General features: G+C 35.2%; 1 protein-coding gene across 2 annotated transcripts in view; it reads left to right on the top strand.

Moving 5' to 3' along the window:
- The window catches only part of zdhhc17 (zDHHC palmitoyltransferase 17), a 47141-nt gene extending 28504 nt beyond the window's left edge, over positions 1-18637 (top strand). For both annotated transcript variants that reach the window (XM_088647291.1, XM_088647292.1), the window contains exons 8-17: positions 405-530; positions 1693-1835; positions 3306-3408; positions 10918-11040; positions 12360-12422; positions 12736-12829; positions 14177-14260; positions 14526-14683; positions 15305-15399; positions 15501-18637. In XM_088647291.1, the coding sequence (XP_088503417.1) occupies positions 405-530; positions 1693-1835; positions 3306-3408; positions 10918-11040; positions 12360-12422; positions 12736-12829; positions 14177-14260; positions 14526-14683; positions 15305-15399; positions 15501-15639 (1128 nt within the window). In that variant the 3' untranslated portion in view covers positions 15640-18637. The remainder of the gene's footprint in view (positions 1-404; positions 531-1692; positions 1836-3305; positions 3409-10917; positions 11041-12359; positions 12423-12735; positions 12830-14176; positions 14261-14525; positions 14684-15304; positions 15400-15500) is intronic.
- Positions 18638-18763: the final 126 nt, after the last annotated feature.

Below are 18763 nucleotides of genomic sequence, written 5' to 3'. Positions count from 1 at the left end.
TGCTGACATGAAAGTATAAGTGAACTTTAGCACCAATCTTTAGTACCAGTGTTTAAAGGCTTTGCAGTTTAAGGAAAGTTAAAGGTGAAAATGGTTCCGAATGCAATCTGATAAAAATATGCTAATGAATTAAGAGTTAAAAGTATTTATGTTTCCTAACTGGGCATACAAAACTGTTCTTCTGCTTTTGATTAGTGGCCAAATGATAATGTATCAAGATGGAATGCAAAGCAGTTCATTGAATGCTTTGCAATATGCTAACCACCACTGCTAAAAATGCCAGGATCTGCAGCTTTAACAGCAGTGTAGATGTAACAGTAAAAAGGTTGTTACAGTTAGATTGTTGCTTGGATATTGGAATAAAAATAGCACTGGTACATTGAGGTCTTTTTCTATTTACACAGGGCGAAACACCATTAGATCTGGCCAAGCAGAGAAAAAATGTCTGGATGATTAACCATTTACAGGAAGCAAGACAGGCGAAAGGCTACGACAGTCCTTCATTCTTAAAGAGGCTGAAAGCCGACAAGGTAAAAATAAATGATCCTGTTGAGCCCAGTGTCGATGTTCTGAGCATCTCCAGTGCAGGAGGGAGTGGGGATTGATAGTCTCTAGCGTGAGTCCTGCATTTAATACTAATGCTAAAATATGTCATCTGCCTCACAGCCCTCTACTAGAGCCACAAACCCATTTTGATTTAGAGTGTCATCTCCCCTAAATTCCGAGTCAACTAGCAAAAATGTAATAGATTCTGACATTTTATTTTTATTATAATTTATTAAATATTTTATTACATAGAGGAATCATATTTATAAACACATGAATATAGCAAATGATTACAGTTCCCTCCCAAAGTATTTAACAGTCAAGCAACTTGTATATAATTTAGTACAATATTTTAAAAAATATATTTTTGGGTAAGTCAACGCATACATTTGATAGAGCAACAAAATATGACCTGTTTTCAATGGAGTGACTTCCATTTGGGTAACCATAAGTATTGTGATTCCTTCACTTGGAGGTATCTGCCTTTGAGGCAATAACTGCCTTTGCAGTACAACTACTCTGGATTCTTGCCTGTTCTTGGGATGTTGTGATTTTTTTCTTCATATGACTTTAATTGAATATTTTTTTGCTATGCTGCTTGTTAGTCAGTTATCCAACCCATGTTTGTAAACGCCTGACATAAAAGCACTTGTTCATATATTTCATTTGGGATATTTTTGTTAGTGTAATGTTTCTTGTACAAGGGGTTCCAATACATGTTGGGGTTACGGACCAGAAAGTCACTATTTTTAAATGATGCGTATAGAGGAATTTTCCCCCATTTGAGTAATATGGGGGTATACATGTGCATAGATAGGGTGTTAATACAGTATGTGCTGGCACTGTAATAACACAATAAACTTTGCTCCTTTGACTTAAGAATAGGGAGGATTTTCCCATAAGAATCAATGAAATAGAGTACAGTTAGGGACAATGAGTTAGATTAAGTGTGTGTTTGTCTTGTGGTTAATTCCAATAAAGTACATTACTGTACTTGTACACTAACATTTTTAAACCATTTTTGCTCTGTCATTCACTTCACTCTTAATTTACCAAAATATTTTAACCCTCTTTACCCCTGATCTGATCTCTTTAACTGTTGTTCTCTGATTACCTTGTTCTGTTTTTTAACTTTTAATTTAACAGGAATTTCGGCAGAAAGTGATGCTTGGAACTCCGTTTTTGGTCATATGGCTGGTGGGTTTCATTGCTGACTTAGACATTGACTCTTGGCTCATCAAAGGGTTAATGTACGGAGCTGTGTGGGTTACTGTGCAGTTTCTTTCAAAGTAAGTATTTTGTAGAAAAAAACATTTTTTCAGATGTCCGTGGTAGAAAAATTTACAGTTTGGTAAATATTAAGAATTTGTGAGAATGTCCTTGTACTCTTCCGTTGCCTAAGTAAAGCTTTACAAAACTGGCCCAATGTATATGATCAAATAAGGACGGTGATGCATTAAGATAAAATGAAAAACCCAGCACCCCTTTAGAGTACCAGATAGCATACTTCTGGTAATCAGGAATGAAAACGAGTGGAACAATTGGTTTCTTTGTTAATCTGTGAGATGGCAGATCAAATACAAGGCATAAACCTATAATATTTAACAAATGCTTATAACCCTTAAGTACACACATACAAACTGGTATTGACAAATAATTTACAAAGACTGCAAGTCTCTGAATCCTGGCTTACTAAAGGCCCAGGTTACACTCACTCATCCCCTCAAAGGTGGACCATCCTTATTGTAGTGAATAAGAGATACAGAACCTTAGGGAGGTAATGTTGGTTTCTCGACAGGAGAAGACCCTTCACAGGATAGTCAATCTTCTAAAACTGATATAAATAAATACAATAAATGATGGTCCTGGTTCTAAGAGTAATGCTGGAGCTCTGGATCAACTCCCCTTGTTCAGACTTGTGTTCAAACACAACTCCTGTATTACTAGTGGGTCTTCTTGGACTGGCCACTCACCTCTTAGTTTGCTGTTTTGTTACCTAGCTTAGGCATCTTCCACACGGGTTTCCAGCTAATTGTACCTCCTCCTCCTAGGCAAAACGCTTACTATATGTGGCCAGGGACAAAGTGTCCTACTGCCACTCACTGCTTAGGCCATCCCACTGCTGTAGTTTGTGGTGCAGGCTCAGTTTTTCTCAATTTTGTTTATTAAATATTGGCAAGTGCAAGTTCTGTTTTTCAAGTTTGATGGACATTAACAAAAACGGACTGAGAGCTCTTGAATAAAAGCTGACTATAAGGTGACTATGCATTTTGAGTCAAACTCAGAGGTGTACATGTTAAATAAATGAAATCAGTTTTGCTTATAATATTAAAGAAATGTGCTTGGGGGAGGGTGTACCACAGAGTTTTTATTTTTATTTACGGATTGTGTTGTGGAATGCTGTGCTCGAGTATTAGTGGATAGCTGCAGGGGACAATCTAAATTGCTTCCCGAAATAGGCTCTTTAAACTGCTTGTGGTAGGTTTGCTCCATAAAGTTATGGGTAGGAACCACGGGGGGGCGACAGAGGTTGCAAACCTGTTGAAGTCATGTGGCCCATGCAGCTCGTTTGGTTGCTTGTCACTAATTGTTCCAAGGATTTCATTCAATCTGTTTCATGAAAGAAGCCGGATTATCAGCTTCAACACATTTTCATGTTCCTCCTTTAATGCAGCGAGGTAGCTGCATACAACTTTTGAGATTGCTTGATTGTTAGTTTGTTTGTATGTATGATAAACCTTCATTTCGTCTACCCTCAGGTCTTTCTTTGACCACTCGATGCACAGTGCGCTGCCTCTCGGAATTTACCTGGCCACAAAGTTCTGGATGTACGTGACATGGTTCTTCTGGTTCTGGAATGATATCCTTTTCAATGCAGCTCTCTCTCACCCTTTCCTGCTTATTTTCCATTTGTGAGTCTCCTTAGTAGTTTTAATATTTGACAAATAATTTGTATTCTTAGCAGATGACAAACAAGTCTATTACCTCCAATATAAAATGACAGATGCCTCACTGAGTATCATTGCACTGCTTTTTCTAAGTCTTCAGAATTCAGTTTGTGACTTTTTTGTCTTACATTATTTCCTTTTTGAAATTAATGATACATTAGGACATTGAGTGTTAAAAACATTTAATCCCAGAAGAATGGGGTGCTTGACCTATAATCACTAGATACATGTTTATTAATCATAAATCAGGATTAAAAAGGAACAAATGTGTTCAAAATTTTGTATCTGTCTTGATGACTATAAATTAACCATCATGATATTATAATACTTTGGAATGATTTGCAAACTTTTTTTTTTACTTCTTGAAATAGTGTTGTCCTGCACTAATTTATCAAACATGAACCATATGGACCATAGCTACATAGCAATACTATTCTTCACATTCCTTGAATAACAGTTTTGTCTCCACAACCCTTGTTTCGCAGTTTAGTTTTGGTATAATTCACAAAGGAAGTGTGGTTATCTGGTCATATCACATTAAACAATTACCTCATACTTTTGAATGTTATACAAAAAAGCTGCTCCTTAGATATACAAAAACTAATCCATTCCTTTCACCTGATCTTTGTTCTAGATGTTTTACCATTTTAACTGTGTAGAAACTTTTAGCGTTACATTGTTACCTTTTCCAAAAATCTGTTTTCAGCAAGTTTTTTTTAAATTGTTTTTGATATGTTTTAAGTTGAAGTGACCCATGGCTTTGCTAAGACTATTTGGCTGTGCCTGAAGAACAGCATTGAGCTTTACTGAGTTTGTCAGGTCTATTAAGGTTACGTTCTCTTTCAAAGATAAACTTTTGTGAGGTTCGTTTTTATTGGTTTTTAAAGTGCTTCTGAAGTCAAAAGTGACACCTCCTTGAATTTGCACACCTGTAGTACATGGTATGTCTTATATGAAGTAGAACAGACCGAAGTTGATCATTGTTTCTCCCTAATCTTGGCTCGTGTTTTTGGGATAGTCTTTCAAAACGTTCTTTTTTTAATTTTAGTGAAATCCTAACCTTATTAGTTGTGGATCTGCACACCTACAAATAATTCAAACAAATAAAGTGATTTTATCACTGAAAATTGTTCCCAGAGTATCATGCATGCTCAGGCTGTATTATTTAAGCCTGAGGATCATAGTCTACTTTTTTAGGGGGTGTGTTGGTGTGATTTGGGTCAGATGTTTCTGAACAATGCTAAACCAGAATTTAAAAAAAATATGTTTTCTGTTGTATTTAACATGCATGCCCAAAAAGCAAAACTTTATCCTAAGATAAAACACAAGCATTCCAAAAAAATATAAAAATCACTAGCTACTGTACATCTGTTAGTGTAAATTGCTCTGTTAGTGTAAATTGTTTTCTCTGTCACATACTGATTGCTTTTTAAGACTTATATTAATTTGTATGTTGTAATATGAACAATAAAAAAGAATATTACAAGGATGTAACATCTGAACAATAATAGTACTATATACGTATTCAGTACTGATTACTCTATACTTTGTAAAATTCTTATATTACACAAGCCACACATTAGAAGCTGTGTGAGAGATTCATGTCTCTATTCACTGGTAATGAAAAGCAGAAGTATGGCTTCTGAAGAAGCAGTAGAATGGGTGAAAAGACAACTAGGTACTTGGAGTACTGTAATATTTAAAATCATTCTAAACTTCAGGAAACCAGTTACTGTTTGAGGTATGTATTTCTTGAATATCTCATTAGTAAGATGCAGCGGGGATTTAAATTGTGGTGAATACATACTGGTGATTTCTATTCTGTTTAATTGCTAGATGCCTTTTCTGCTGGATCTCTTGGCATTGTACTTGTTTACACACTTAGAAATGTCTAAATCAAGGAACCAAGAAGTAGTCTTCAGTTGATATACTGCTACATAATATAAAGTATTCCAGAGCACTATTAATGTAACAATACTGGTTTTGTTTCTTAAGAGCAATAGTAAATAGGGGGAGGATTGCTAATTGAAACTAAAATGTAGTTGATTGGTCCTGAAAAAACTAGAAGCCTTATTTCATAAGTGAATGTCTGCCCAAGCTTGCCTAAAAGGCTTGGGACATCTCAAATCTTCCATATACTCTGCAAATGTGTTAATTAAATACTTGTAAATACCCATTTGAGGCTTATTTAACCAATAAAACCTTTGCTGAAACATTTTTAAGTACAGAAGATTAAGAAAGGCTTTATGATTTAACTGCCCTACAGATATTGCATTGCTTAACCATGAATATTATTATGTGCACAAGAGATTAACTGTTGCTGGCCAGATCTGTGCTGTGGCCAGGGTTCACATTTATAATATAAGTACAGTGGAATACAAGATTATGTAATAGGTTTACAAAAAAGTAAGGGATTATCATAATAAAATGTGTTTGGGTTTACTGGGTGCATCCTTGACTGTGGGCAGCTGTTGGGTGTGTGATTAGACTTCCTATAGCCTTTTCCCTTCCTTTGGGTTGTAGTTCAAAGACACTTTAGGCAGTACAGGAAGAAAATGTAGCTTTTTTTTCTTTGACTTTTGGCTACGGAAAAGTCTGTTATTGTTTGGAAGCAACACCGTGCAATAACCTTAACCCTTCATTGGTATTCATGGGTATTCATCACTTTAATACCCACAAGGCTGCTTCTATAAGTAGTTTTCTTATGTTTTACTGAAGCATCATAACAGGTCTGATGAAGGACTAAAGTTTTCATAGTACCTAGCACTCAAATACACATTTTACTTTTTGATTTTTAGTGAAGTCAAAAATCTTGTAGTATAATTACATGCAGTAAGCCTGGTCTTGTTCTTAAAAATGTTTTATGTAGTGTTTCATACAATCTGGTCAATTTAGTTGAGATAAGATTCTTTGCTGAATTATAGTAGTAATGTTAATGAAGGAAAAAAGTAAAAACATATCAGCACTTACATAACTTTGTTGTCCACGACATCATTCATGTTTTCTGAGATGCCACTTTGATATAAATTTGCAGAAGGTTGTGTTTTGCCATTGAACAACATTTTAGCAGAGTCGTGCTGATTACAAAATGTTTATAGTCTCACATCTGTGTAAGTGGTAATCTATTTTACTAGATGCACTTGAATAGTGTCTTGAGACCCAAATATTTATTTTGTCTTTTCACTGTCTGTTAGCCTTTGGATGTAATTGACATTCAGAAATCAAACAAGATACTGTAGTCAATTTGCCATTTACCCTTAATTTCCTGAAATTTGATTTCTGAAAGTTTACTAAACTGCACAATTGAAACAACACTGGCACCACCAACAACTTCAGTAATACATTAGTTTCTAACTTGTGCAGTAGTAATGGTAATATTCATCATTTTTTATACAACCATATTTGGAAAATCATATCTCAGAATTCTTCTCAAGAATAAAACATAATAATAATAGAAAGACTCCATAAAAATGCAAAAATAGTAGAAGCCAGAATATGAATAATTCCTTACACTTACATGTGTATATGGCTCTTTTTTGGACACTCAACTCAAAGTGCATTACAGGTAATGTGGACTTTCCTTCACCACCACCAATGTGCAGGATCCACCTGGGTGATGCAACGGCAGCCATAGTGCGCCAGAACGCTCACCACATATCAGCTATTAGTGTGCATGAGAGCACAGTGATGAAGCCAGTTCATAAATGGGGATTATTAGGAGGCCATGATTAGTAAAGGCCATTGGGAAATATGGCCAAGATAACAGGGTAACACCCCAACTCCTTTCAAGAAACGCCCTGGGATTTTTAATAACCACAGAGAGTTTAAAAATTGAAAACCAACAGTATTAAGTAGTTAACATTCCTTATATCCTTTGAAAAAAAGTGCAATAACCTAATTACAAAACAGGAGCATGCATTGCCACTGATTGATTGCCATTTAGTTTTAATTCTGCCAAGCAAGCCAGAATCTGGGGGACTGAAGACTGCATGGAACGAACCTAAAGTGATAGGAGTAACATTTTGGATAAAGTTGTTAAAATTGACTCAACTGGGCAGAAACTAGTTTACTGTGTTCTTAAGATTTTGTTTTACTCTATTTCAAATTTGAGTGGCTGAGTGCTTAACATATTGCATATCAAAGATCCCTTTCGTGACAGATTGGGGTCAAAAATAACATCAAGATTCTCTAGCTTTGCTTTTTAAAATATTTGCTTTTTTATGGAGCTGACATGTAATAGTGATCAGCATTACATCAGTTTATTGGGATTCAGTTGTAAAAAAAGGTGTCTTGTTGAGATATACAGTGCCGTGAAAAAGTATTTGCCCTGATTTCCTCTGCTATTGCATATTTGTCACACTGGATGTTTTCCGATCTTTAGACAAAATCTAATATTAGATGAAGGGAACCTGAATAACACTTTTTTATTATTGTTTCATTTATTTAATGATCAAAGTTATCCAACACCAACTGGCACTGTGTGAAAAAGTAATTATAAGTAATATCCACAGAGATAGAGACATGGCTGAATCTATATCAGGCATTGTTTGGGTATCATTAGCAAAGAAATGAAAGTGGATTATGTACCTAGAAAATATATGACCTGATGTCAATGTTAAGATAGTTTAGGTACTGAACAAACTCAGCTCTAACACTTAGGGATTTGACGAACTCATCTTTTGGGGACAGGTGTTATAACCATATTTTTGGGAAATGTCTTTTTTTAAAACTCCCTTTCTGGTAAGGATTTAAGCCAAGAGAGAGCTATCTTGTAGTACCCACAAAGACTTCTGTTCTACTTGATGTATGATCAGTAATTGGCTGTTTCTGAACTGTATTCAAGCTGTGTGTGTAGAGATTGTTAGTAGTTAAATTACTACAGTATGTAGTCTATGTACAACAACATGTTATGAACCTTTGCCAAAATAATTAATAAGAATTTGGTCTACTTGGAGAATTGGGATTCAGTTTTTGTTTTCACTGTTTTGGATACATGTTGACAATTGCCAGGTGTGAGCTGTCTGATTTGTTTGATTTTTGTTGTAGTTTCGGAACTACATTATTCCTTTTAAGCCTGTGTTTGAACTTTGAGAAGACATCTTATATTCATCCCAGCATGTCTTTTTGTTTCATAACTAATCTTTTGACATGAAAGATTATTACAAGCCGTGGCAAAAATCATTTTTCTTGTAAATCAGTGTGGACAGAAGGAATTTGGATTTTGTTTTTTTTTTTTACTTTTCTTGGCTGCAATGGGGCAGGTTGCAGTTAGGATTTTACTTGATATATCAGCTAGTAAGAATCAGTGTTTTGAAACTTTCAAAACAGACATTTAACATTAGAATATTATCTGTGTGATCTCGGAGATCAACAGACTTTAACTTTTTAAATCTTTATGCTGTTACTAATGTGTTTTAAGTATCTCTTTTGCTGTCCAGTCCATAAATCTGAGTTAATTCCCATTGCATGGTGTGATCATAGAATATGTATTGATTTGCTGCAGCAGTTTGGGCTGAAGTTATCAGTCCCTTTCAGGATCCTATCTTTAAGCCCTGTATTTTGTTGAAAGTCAAAAACGAATAAACAGCTGCTTTACATCAGCTGTTTGTCTTTCCAAATTGCCCTTCCCCCTATCAATTCTGTAGCCAAAGCTTACATCAGAAATCTGATGATTATTTCTTTTATTTTTTTTTAGCTTAAGCAAACAGTGCTCTTTGCTGTCCATTTTAATTGTATCACTTTTAAAGTATGTATTGCTTCACTGTGTAAGCCTCACTCTCACCTATTCTGTTAATATAATTTAACAGGGAGGGTGGTGAAAGAGCATTATTTCTTGCAAATAACTGGCTACACAGTACATCAGGTGAAGTGAGAAATCATTTTACTAATTGAATTGAAATGGAAATTTAGAAGATTGCGTGAGTCCAGAGTAAAATTTAACCCAGACACAGCTTATTACACCCCTTCTCTTTCAGATACCGCCATAAGGTTTTTAATGACCAAATAATTAGGTCTTTGTTTTTATGTCTCCAAAGGATGACACTTCTTACAGAATGGTGTGTCCCGTAACCATGCTGGGGCATTGGTTTGGAAATTCTGGACCTGAAGGAAAAGTGCCACCTACTGGTCCACAAACACCACAGCAGTGGTTTTCATAGAGGTCTTCCATCCCAGTACTGTCCAGACCCAGGTTGTTCCTGAAATCTGACAAGATCAGTCTGCAAGGACTATGTCCATTAACTTGAGCTGTTGGGCAAAAATATTTTAGAATAGTTTCACTATGCACTTTTGTTTCATTGATCTTTGTGTTATCTTAGATTTATGATTCATATGCTATAAAAAGAAATGGACATTGTGGAATTAAAATGGCCCTGGAGTCAGATCACTTATTCCACTCCAACTATGTTTTATGGCAAAATGACATTTTTCCGAACATGTCTCTTAACATGACTCAGTGCTTAATGTTTCTTGGTAGTACGGCATATCTTGATGTCACCAGCAGACATGAAGTCATATTATACATTGTTATGGGCAGGTTTTGTCTGTCTGCATTATTAGGTCATAATCCAGAGAACCATAACACGTGAACTGACTGCTCTGAACTGAACTTGGGCCAGGGTAAGTTCACAGAGGTAAACTTCATGAGTAAATTCACTTACTCACGGGATGAAACTCAAAATGTTTCATCATAACGTGTGGGGAAGATTGCTTCTTATTGCTTTTCTTTCTATATATTTAAATAAATCAAAAATGCACTGAAATGCTCTGATTCCTGGAAACATTCTCTTTCTAGTTTTTCAATTCATGCTTGTATTTTTTTAATTGTTTTAAAACCGAATATCTTCTTGAAGTACTGAATTATTTCTTTAATATTGGAACACAAAAATTATACTGGAATTTAGATATTTTAAATGTTAATCTATGTAAAATAAAATCTTCAGGAAGTATTCTTGTGAAGAATTAAGGTAAAGCACTAGATCGTGGAAATCGTGGAAGTTGCGTGTAGAAATATTTGTAAAATTAAGAGAGAAAAACTAATGGTTAATGCAGTATGAAATTATATATCTTTAAAATCAAAAGATGTAGTTGTGCCTCAGTCAGCAAAAGATGCAATAAGTAATTAAAAGCATTTTCATATAAACACAAGATGGAGCAAATCAAAAACTGTTAAATTCCCTTTTAGCTGAAGCTTGGTCTGTTTCATCAATTTGTGAAAACAGCAGCATAGTCTCTGCATTGACTGGCTTCCTGTCATTTACAAGGGTCTGTGAAATTTGTCTTTACCCTGTGATATTGTGTTTGGCAAAGAGTAGAAGCTGCAGAAGAGGGGTTTTCCCCTAAGGTATTCTGGAAAAGGCCCAAGTCTCTGTCTTCAGTCCATCATCTAAGAAAACGTGGAATGATTCCTTAATTCCTTGCACATCTTCCTTTTGTTACTATCCATATTCCATTCCTTCTGAACAGCATAGCGCTTTTCTACAATTTTGGAAAATCCTGGAAGTCAGATCCAGGAATAATAAAAGCTACAGAAGAACAGAAGAAAAAGGTAAAATTTAAGATTGTGCTTTTGTGTGTAGGATGAGTGTGATTATTCCATATTGGAGAAAAAGCACTCTAAAGCCCCTTGGATGTTAATTTTTGAAGGATTTTGCTAAACCTTTCTGTTTACTGTTTTCCACTGATCATACTATTCACTGTTCAGTGGGCAGAAACACAGTTTGATACTACACTTTCATTCTTTGACAATTTGACCTTTGACCCTTCACTTTGCTTCAAGAACCTCTCATAAGTTGTTGACTTTCTGTCCCGATAGACTGTTTCAGGAGGTAGTTTGTTCTCCTAAACAATATATATACTGTACACAATACAGAAAAATTACAAACAAGTTGGTACTATTTAAACCCGAATAGCATATTGATCCAACTTCAAGATCCTGATAAGTCCTATACTTTTCCATATTGAGGGAATTCCAGTGTTTATAAAAATAAATATGCATCCATCTTCAGTAGATAAAGTCAACACCCTAATTTAAGTCATATTATCATATGTTTCATAAACATTCTGTTAAAGAATTCTAACATGAATATGGTAGAATGCTCATGTGCTGGAATAACCTTTTGTTAGCTTTCTTTAGAAGCTCCATTGGGATGATGTCTGAATCTTATGATTTTAAATGTAGTCCTGTCTTGTTCAAGCTGCATTTTAGCCTCACAGTTCAGCCATGCCTATCTGACATCAGTGTCTTGCTTTCTAATTGTGTGGAAGTGCATGATGATGTATTCAGGAAACACTTGGAGATGTTATGTAGAGATTTGCCACATTTCGTCTCGGTGATTAAGGCTTGTCATGATGTCAGACCTGTAGAATTTAATATAGCCCACCAATATAAATAGTGTTTTTCCATCTGAAATCAGTTCTCATCTAAGTGTTCAGTACACAAAAATACAATAATGAAACAGGCTGCAATGTTCAGCAGATATTAAATTGAAACCCTTAGATAACTTGATAAATTTCCATCTGCTTTCACCTTGCCTGTCTGGACTACATTTCATCACGATAAGCCCTGCAGTTTGTATTCCTCTGTCTAGTCTCACAGAAAGTAGACATTAGGTTTGGAATATCCGGTGGTTTGCAGAACTATTTAGCAGTTATCCTGCATTTTCCATTTGTGCTTATATTGTAGTTTTTATTAAGTAACTAATAGTTATTTCTGCAGAGCAGAAAGCACAAGCAAATTAGACTAGAGTTCATTCACAACCCCCTCAATTAGCTCTGTTTGATAAGGGACATCTTTTTGTGAAATGTGTTTACATCTGAAGCCAACAAGTTTACAGCTTTTGTTTTTTTTTGTTTTTTTCATTTTAGACAATAGTTGAACTTGCAGAAACAGGCAGTCTGGATCTCAGCATATTCTGCAGTACCTGCTTGGTAAAGATACATTTCTATACATTTAAGTATGTTTTTGGTAATTGAATGGGTTATACTTATTCTTTATTCACGACATAGGGACATGCTTTCTAATTATGGCTATTAACTTCATTTTCTAAGTCAATTTGTAATTCTTTTTATTATGCAAAATTAAGATAACTTGAATTGCACCATGTTACTCTTCATACGATTTTTAGCTAAAGCAATATATAAAGGTTTAATTGCATTCAGTCTGTGATAGACTCATCTCTGCTTTACATGTAGATTGTTAAATTCAGGAGAGAAATAATACTGTCTTGCAAACTTTTGTCAGATACGGAAGCCTGTGAGGTCCAAGCATTGTGCAGTGTGTAACCGCTGTATTGCAAAGTTTGATCACCACTGTCCTTGGGTGGGCAACTGTGTGGGTAAGTGATCAGACATTGGAATTCTAGCAAATACCTAATAGTGTCACAGCTGTCTTGTATAATATACAGATCTTTTCTTTTTATGATTTTGCTAATTGCTTTTACTTTTTTTTTAAATGCTCTATTAATCTTAAATTCCCTTTTGAGTATCAGCAAGTAGCTTTATAAAACTAGTAAAGCTAGTTACTGACAATGTTATTGACAGTTGTCTGAGTAGTCTGTTTTACTAAAGATAAAATAGAAAATTGTACTGATTGTACACATTGTACTTATTATTTGAGTATAATAAGAATTATACTCAAAGGGGATTTTAGGGGTAATGGGTCTAAGGATAAGTGAGCCATTTCGCACGTTAACACTTATCCATGTTGCATATTGCAAACTAAGGAGTTGAAGGGGTTTCTCATCTAGATTAAATGTTTTGTGTTATTCTAGATGTAGGAATCGAGATAGCACAAGTATTTCCTGAGAGTATTGTCCTATACACTCTAGATGCAGGGAACTCCAGTTTTCTTGAAGTTTTTTTTTGTTTGGGCAGGTGTCCTTGGGAATTAGCTTGAAGGAAACAGGAAAGGTGAGGTAGTTTAATCTATTGGTTAGATAACTGAGGGAAGAGGCAGATGGCTGTTGGCTTGAATTATTTTCTAATTAGATGTCTAAAGACTAGATTCTGGAATTGTCTACCTGTTTTGATGGGGTTTTATTCTTCTTGGAAAATAGGCTACACTACACTCTGGGAACAAGTTTGTTCAGACTATTGTCATTTTAAGGTTCTTCTCAAAGTGTGATATGGAATGCAGGACATCAGTGTGCTGCCTTGTCCCATATTACATTTTGATTTCAGAATTTAAACTTGAAATTTTCTAAACTCACATTCACATATTCTCTAACTCAAGAAGAACACAGCTGTGGATAATTTGATACCCATATTATTTGCTATAAGCGGTACTTACTAAGCTTTTAATCTTGCAGATTCAGTTCATATACAGGTTTTCTTCTGAGGTTTTCACTTTATATTATCATATTCAATTTAAACCAGCCTAATAAAGTTTAATTCTGAAAGCCATTCAAGTCATACATACAAGTACTTTTGTCCTAATACTAAGGTTGTGGCCTTTTTATTGTTTACTCTGCCAGTCTGGATTAAATTTTACCACAGTCCTTACCTTTTACAGTGCCCCTTAAATTTTCACTTTGAATTTTATTTTTAAAATACAAAACTGGCTGCTGTTTTTTTACAAATGTTATTAGAGACTTAGTTTCTTTATACTCCTACATATGAGGTTATGAAAAGGCTCAGAAAGACTTCTAAACGTTTCTTGACTTACCTGTCTTCTCTTTATTTAGGAAGTGGAAACCACCGCTACTTCATTGGATATTTATTCTTCCTGCTCTGCATGATCTTCTGGATGATATATGGCTGTATCTGCTGTAAGTGGACTGATAAAATTAGCAGTTCATTTTCCCATGATTGATTATTCACCACATTGTGCTGATGAAGCAAACAACATCTAAACTAAAAAATAATGGTGCCGAGTTATGAGGTGCATATTTCTTCATTTGATGGTAGCTGAGCACCTTTCAAATGCTCTAACAGTTCTGTGGTTGGTGGGGCAATCAACATCGTACATTATCCAATCAAGACAGCATTTCTAAGCTGTTTTTTCCAAAATACCTTTTCTACATTTTCCCTCAGACTGGAGAATTCACTGTGCAACCAGTTACACAAAGGATGGCCTTTGGACATACATCACACAGATCGCCACTTGCTCACCATGGATGTTCTGGATGTTCCTGAACAGCATTTTCCATTTCATGTGGGTGGCTGTGCTCATCATGTGTCAGATGTACCAGGTGAGTCTAGTTCTAAAACTGTGTCCTAAACAGTGCACTTACTTTCCTTTTTGAAAGGAAAGTCCTCTACAGACCTGCAGCAGAATTTTTTAAAGTGGACAAGTTTACTTTTAAATGGATCTTGAGCGTACGTGTCACTACATCACTTATTAGAGGAAGCACACGCATAGATCTTTCAGGTGTTTCATCTCCAGTCCAAAATTTTTAACAGGTGCCTTGGTGTTAAATACCAGAAAAATTTACTGAAATGAATTCTTTGTGCAAAAATTATTTTGCTTTTTAAATGTTTACGACTTTGGCCTTAAATATTGTATTTCTCCAGGGTAGGTCCATGACATTAGCCTTTGAATCTCAAACAAATGCTGCTCTTCTTACTTTCATGCTTTTATCATATTAAGAGCTCACTTTTTCGTAAGCCTTTTCACGTCTTTCAGCCACAGTAGTTTACAGTCCTCTTTGTTTGAGAACGTATTACATTCCTGGAAAAATGTTTTAGTCACATTGTTGACATGCTAAGTGATTAAACTCGGTTCCATTAATGTCACCTTGAGTGAGAGGCATCTGGCACTTTATTTATACTTGTGTCTATCTGGATTTTGTTCCTCTTTTCTCTTTTTCTAGATTGCCTGCCTAGGTATAACTACAAATGAAAGGATGAATGCTAGAAGATACAAGCACTTTAAGGTCACGACAACATCTATTGAGAGCCCCTTCAAGTGAGTGTGCACCATTTATCAGCAAAATGAGAAAAAACTGTAATTATATTCCCTTACTGGTCTATTAACACTTTCCCCCTTTTTTCTCTGTTCTTTTCTAGCCACGGATGTGTACGAAACATTATAGACTTCTTTGAATACAGGTGCTGTGGTCTGTTTCGTCCTGTTGTTGTAGACTGGACAAAACAGTACACAATAGAGTATGACCAGACAACAGGATCAGGCTATCAGCTGGTGTAGCACCAGTGTTGTCCTCTGAAACCATATCACACTTAGGCTATCTTGGAGTGGTGCCTGATTATTTCCTTAAAACGAGACTGAAATCAGCTTGAACTAGCATGCTGTTGTGGGGCTACACAAGAACAAAGACCAGAACCTCCTCTTTCACCGACGTTTTCTGGACATGGACAGTCTCTTACTGCCAACCGTATGGAGAAGGAGGTGGCAAAGAGTAGGAGATTGATGTGGAAAAAGGGATATGTTCTTTAAATGGGAGTAATTTGCAATACATTTTCATGGCTGTTTTTTTTTCTCTATGTATTTTTATTGTTGGGATTTTAACTTATTTTTCTGTTTAAATGATCTTGAAACTTAACCGTTCCATAAAAACACCCTTGGAAAATTAATTTAAAGGAAAATATTTTGTGGCGAAAAAGTCTAAAGTCCTGGAATTTAATGCTCTGGTGATAAAGTGATAAAGGCTTTTCAGATCAAATTAGACTCTTTGAAATGTTTTTTCTGACAGTTTCAGCACTGGCCCCCTTATAAACTGTTTCAAGCAGTTTTTCTGAATCACCATTACTTTAAATTTTTCCAAGGAAATTTAGACTTTGTTCAATTTGGTTAACGTGACAAATAAGACTTACAGGTAATCATTTGTCATTTAGAAATGTGAATTTTTGTCAAAGCTTACTTTTACTATATCTGGAAAAATTGCCAGTTTGAGGTTTTCCCTATAAATTGATGTTTGTTGGTATTTATTTTTTAAGCTATTTAAGGTGGTAATTGGTTAAAATATGGTACAATTGGAATAGTCTGAGATTTTATGTGATTTTAATGTTTTATTGTGAATGCAAAAAAGTAAAATCAGCCATATCCCTTTTACACTAGGTCTACATGAATCACAAAAGACTGTAAGATATATAAATATTAATTGTATTTATTTAAGAAAAACATTAGAAATGACTACTTTTGCCATATACAACTTGAAACATGTAACAACAACCATTGTCTATTGGTGAGGAACTATCTAATAATGCACTGGGAAAATTTATGGAACTGTTAAAAGTAGTTTACAAGAACAGTTCATTCCACATTTCCTTGTCTCAGTTATTTAAGTTATTTTTTAAATGCACTGATTTTCTTTTACTTGTTGTCATTAACGAAATTGGGCTGATTCATTGCTTCCTAAAGAACACTTCCAGGTTTACTGCAAGAAGGCCACTGGCTTGTTATTCTGTAGAACAATTATTAGCCGCCCATCTTTTTTTGGGAAAGAGGGCTCTGCGAGCAGCAGCAACCAGATACAAGTGTAAAGAATGTTTATCTGTACATAAATTATATAGTTTCCCCATTTTGTGAGTGATTTTTGTCAGTGTTAGTCAAAGCTGCTCATTTTATTTTATCCAACCAAAAAAGAATAAAATAATAAAATTGTACGACTGTAGCTTTTAGTGATGTCCAGTACTGCTGTCTATAGGCATTTTAACCAGCAAGTTCACTGCATGTCTGATGCTTGGAAATTTGGCAGTCCCCATAATGTAGGTCATTTCCTCTATTGAATCAGCCCCAGTGTTAGCTCAGACCCTTCTGCTTGAAAGAAGGTGCGAGTCTGTAAATAGTGAATGTTGGTATTTTGCAAGTAGACCATTTCTTTTCCAGTAACCTTTTCTTTGTAGTGCAAGACCTACATAATTTGCAAGTGCCAAATATTGACCACTTGCAGAAATGTAATATATTTGAATGTTTACCATTTGGGAATAAAGGTTATTTTTTTCTTTTTGGATCTTATGCTGGGTTTGTAATACTACTGGATGTAAAATTGTAAAGTGAAAGCAAGAAAAAAATCATTTAGTTGATTAATGTTTAGCTGTTCTGCCTTGGTTCTGTCTATATGCAGGAATCTGGGACGATTACTAAGATGCATCAGGGCAGCCTGTCTTTTAGTACAGGGGCAGGGTACAATATGGGGACAATGTGGCATTGTTTGGACTGTCCATGTGCTTATCAGTTAACTTCGAGGTTAATTTCATCAGGGGCTAATTCAGACAAAAAAGGTTTGAATGCTCCTCTGAAATTCAGCCCCTCTTTTTTTGACAGTTTTGAGTACACAATTTTCTGCTTCAACAGTGCCTCAATATCTAATATCTAATATATAAATCTTTACTTATCAGAACTCTGCTTCTAATTATTTTGACAGGGTATGTTTTGAATAGCTATCCACATAATCTGCTCATGATAATGCAAGCAAAGTCACTCTAATGCAGTTGTAGAAGATGTTGAAAGGGGGCACTTCAGGTGACTACATTGTCTTTTTGCTATATATGTTAAACATTGGTGACTAATATTGGGCATTGACAAGCACAGATACTGGAATTTAACTCCCCATATTTAAACATTTATACTAAACAGTCTAAATCAAGTATCAGTGTTTCTCTGTGTAAAGATCACCCGTTATCTGTCTCCACAATAGGGTGGATTATAAAGCTCTTCTTCCAGTGCAAAGGTTGCCTGATGTTTGAAACCTAATATTTAATCTCTGAATGCAGAATATCACAAATCATAGTAACCACACATTGGTGTGTTCCCTTAGTAACTTTAAAGAGTGAGGCAAATTTTGCACTGGAGCTTTAGTAAACAGAGATGTATTTTTAGTTTTCACCCCTCTCTGGTGTCTGACCTTCCCTTGTATGCTTTAGTGTTACATGGCAAAATCCTCACTCTCCCATTCAACACCACTAATTCAATGTGAATTTAGTTTCTTTATCTGCAACTGTGCCAAGCTTTACTTTTGAGATCTTTGTTCTACTTTGTGATCAAGACTCTACACATAATCTGCATTCGAAATAGCTCTCCTTAAGTTATATGTCAGATTTTTGTAAGTTATTAAATAAACATGGCCTATTATGTAACACTGATGTTAAACTGTGTTTCATGCTGCATCCTGAACCCACAACAGTAACTGATGTGTGTGGCTACTGTAAACACCACTGATTAAAAAAACCTTGGGTGACACTAATCTTGTGGATAGCAGCCTTGATTTTCATCAAGTGAATTAAGCAACAGTGCACTGAAAAGGGGGAAAAAGTTAAAATTAATGTTCCTTTGCAAGACATATTGTTCAAACTGGCCCATAAAAGTGACA

The sequence above is a fragment of the Lepisosteus platostomus genome, chromosome 9 (genome assembly GCF_059453375.1).
Source record: "Lepisosteus platostomus isolate fLepPlt1 chromosome 9, fLepPlt1.hap1, whole genome shotgun sequence".
Lineage (NCBI taxonomy): Eukaryota > Metazoa > Chordata > Actinopteri > Semionotiformes > Lepisosteidae > Lepisosteus > Lepisosteus platostomus.
Note: the sequence above shows the minus strand (reverse complement) of the source record. Positions and strands in the feature narration are given on the sequence as shown.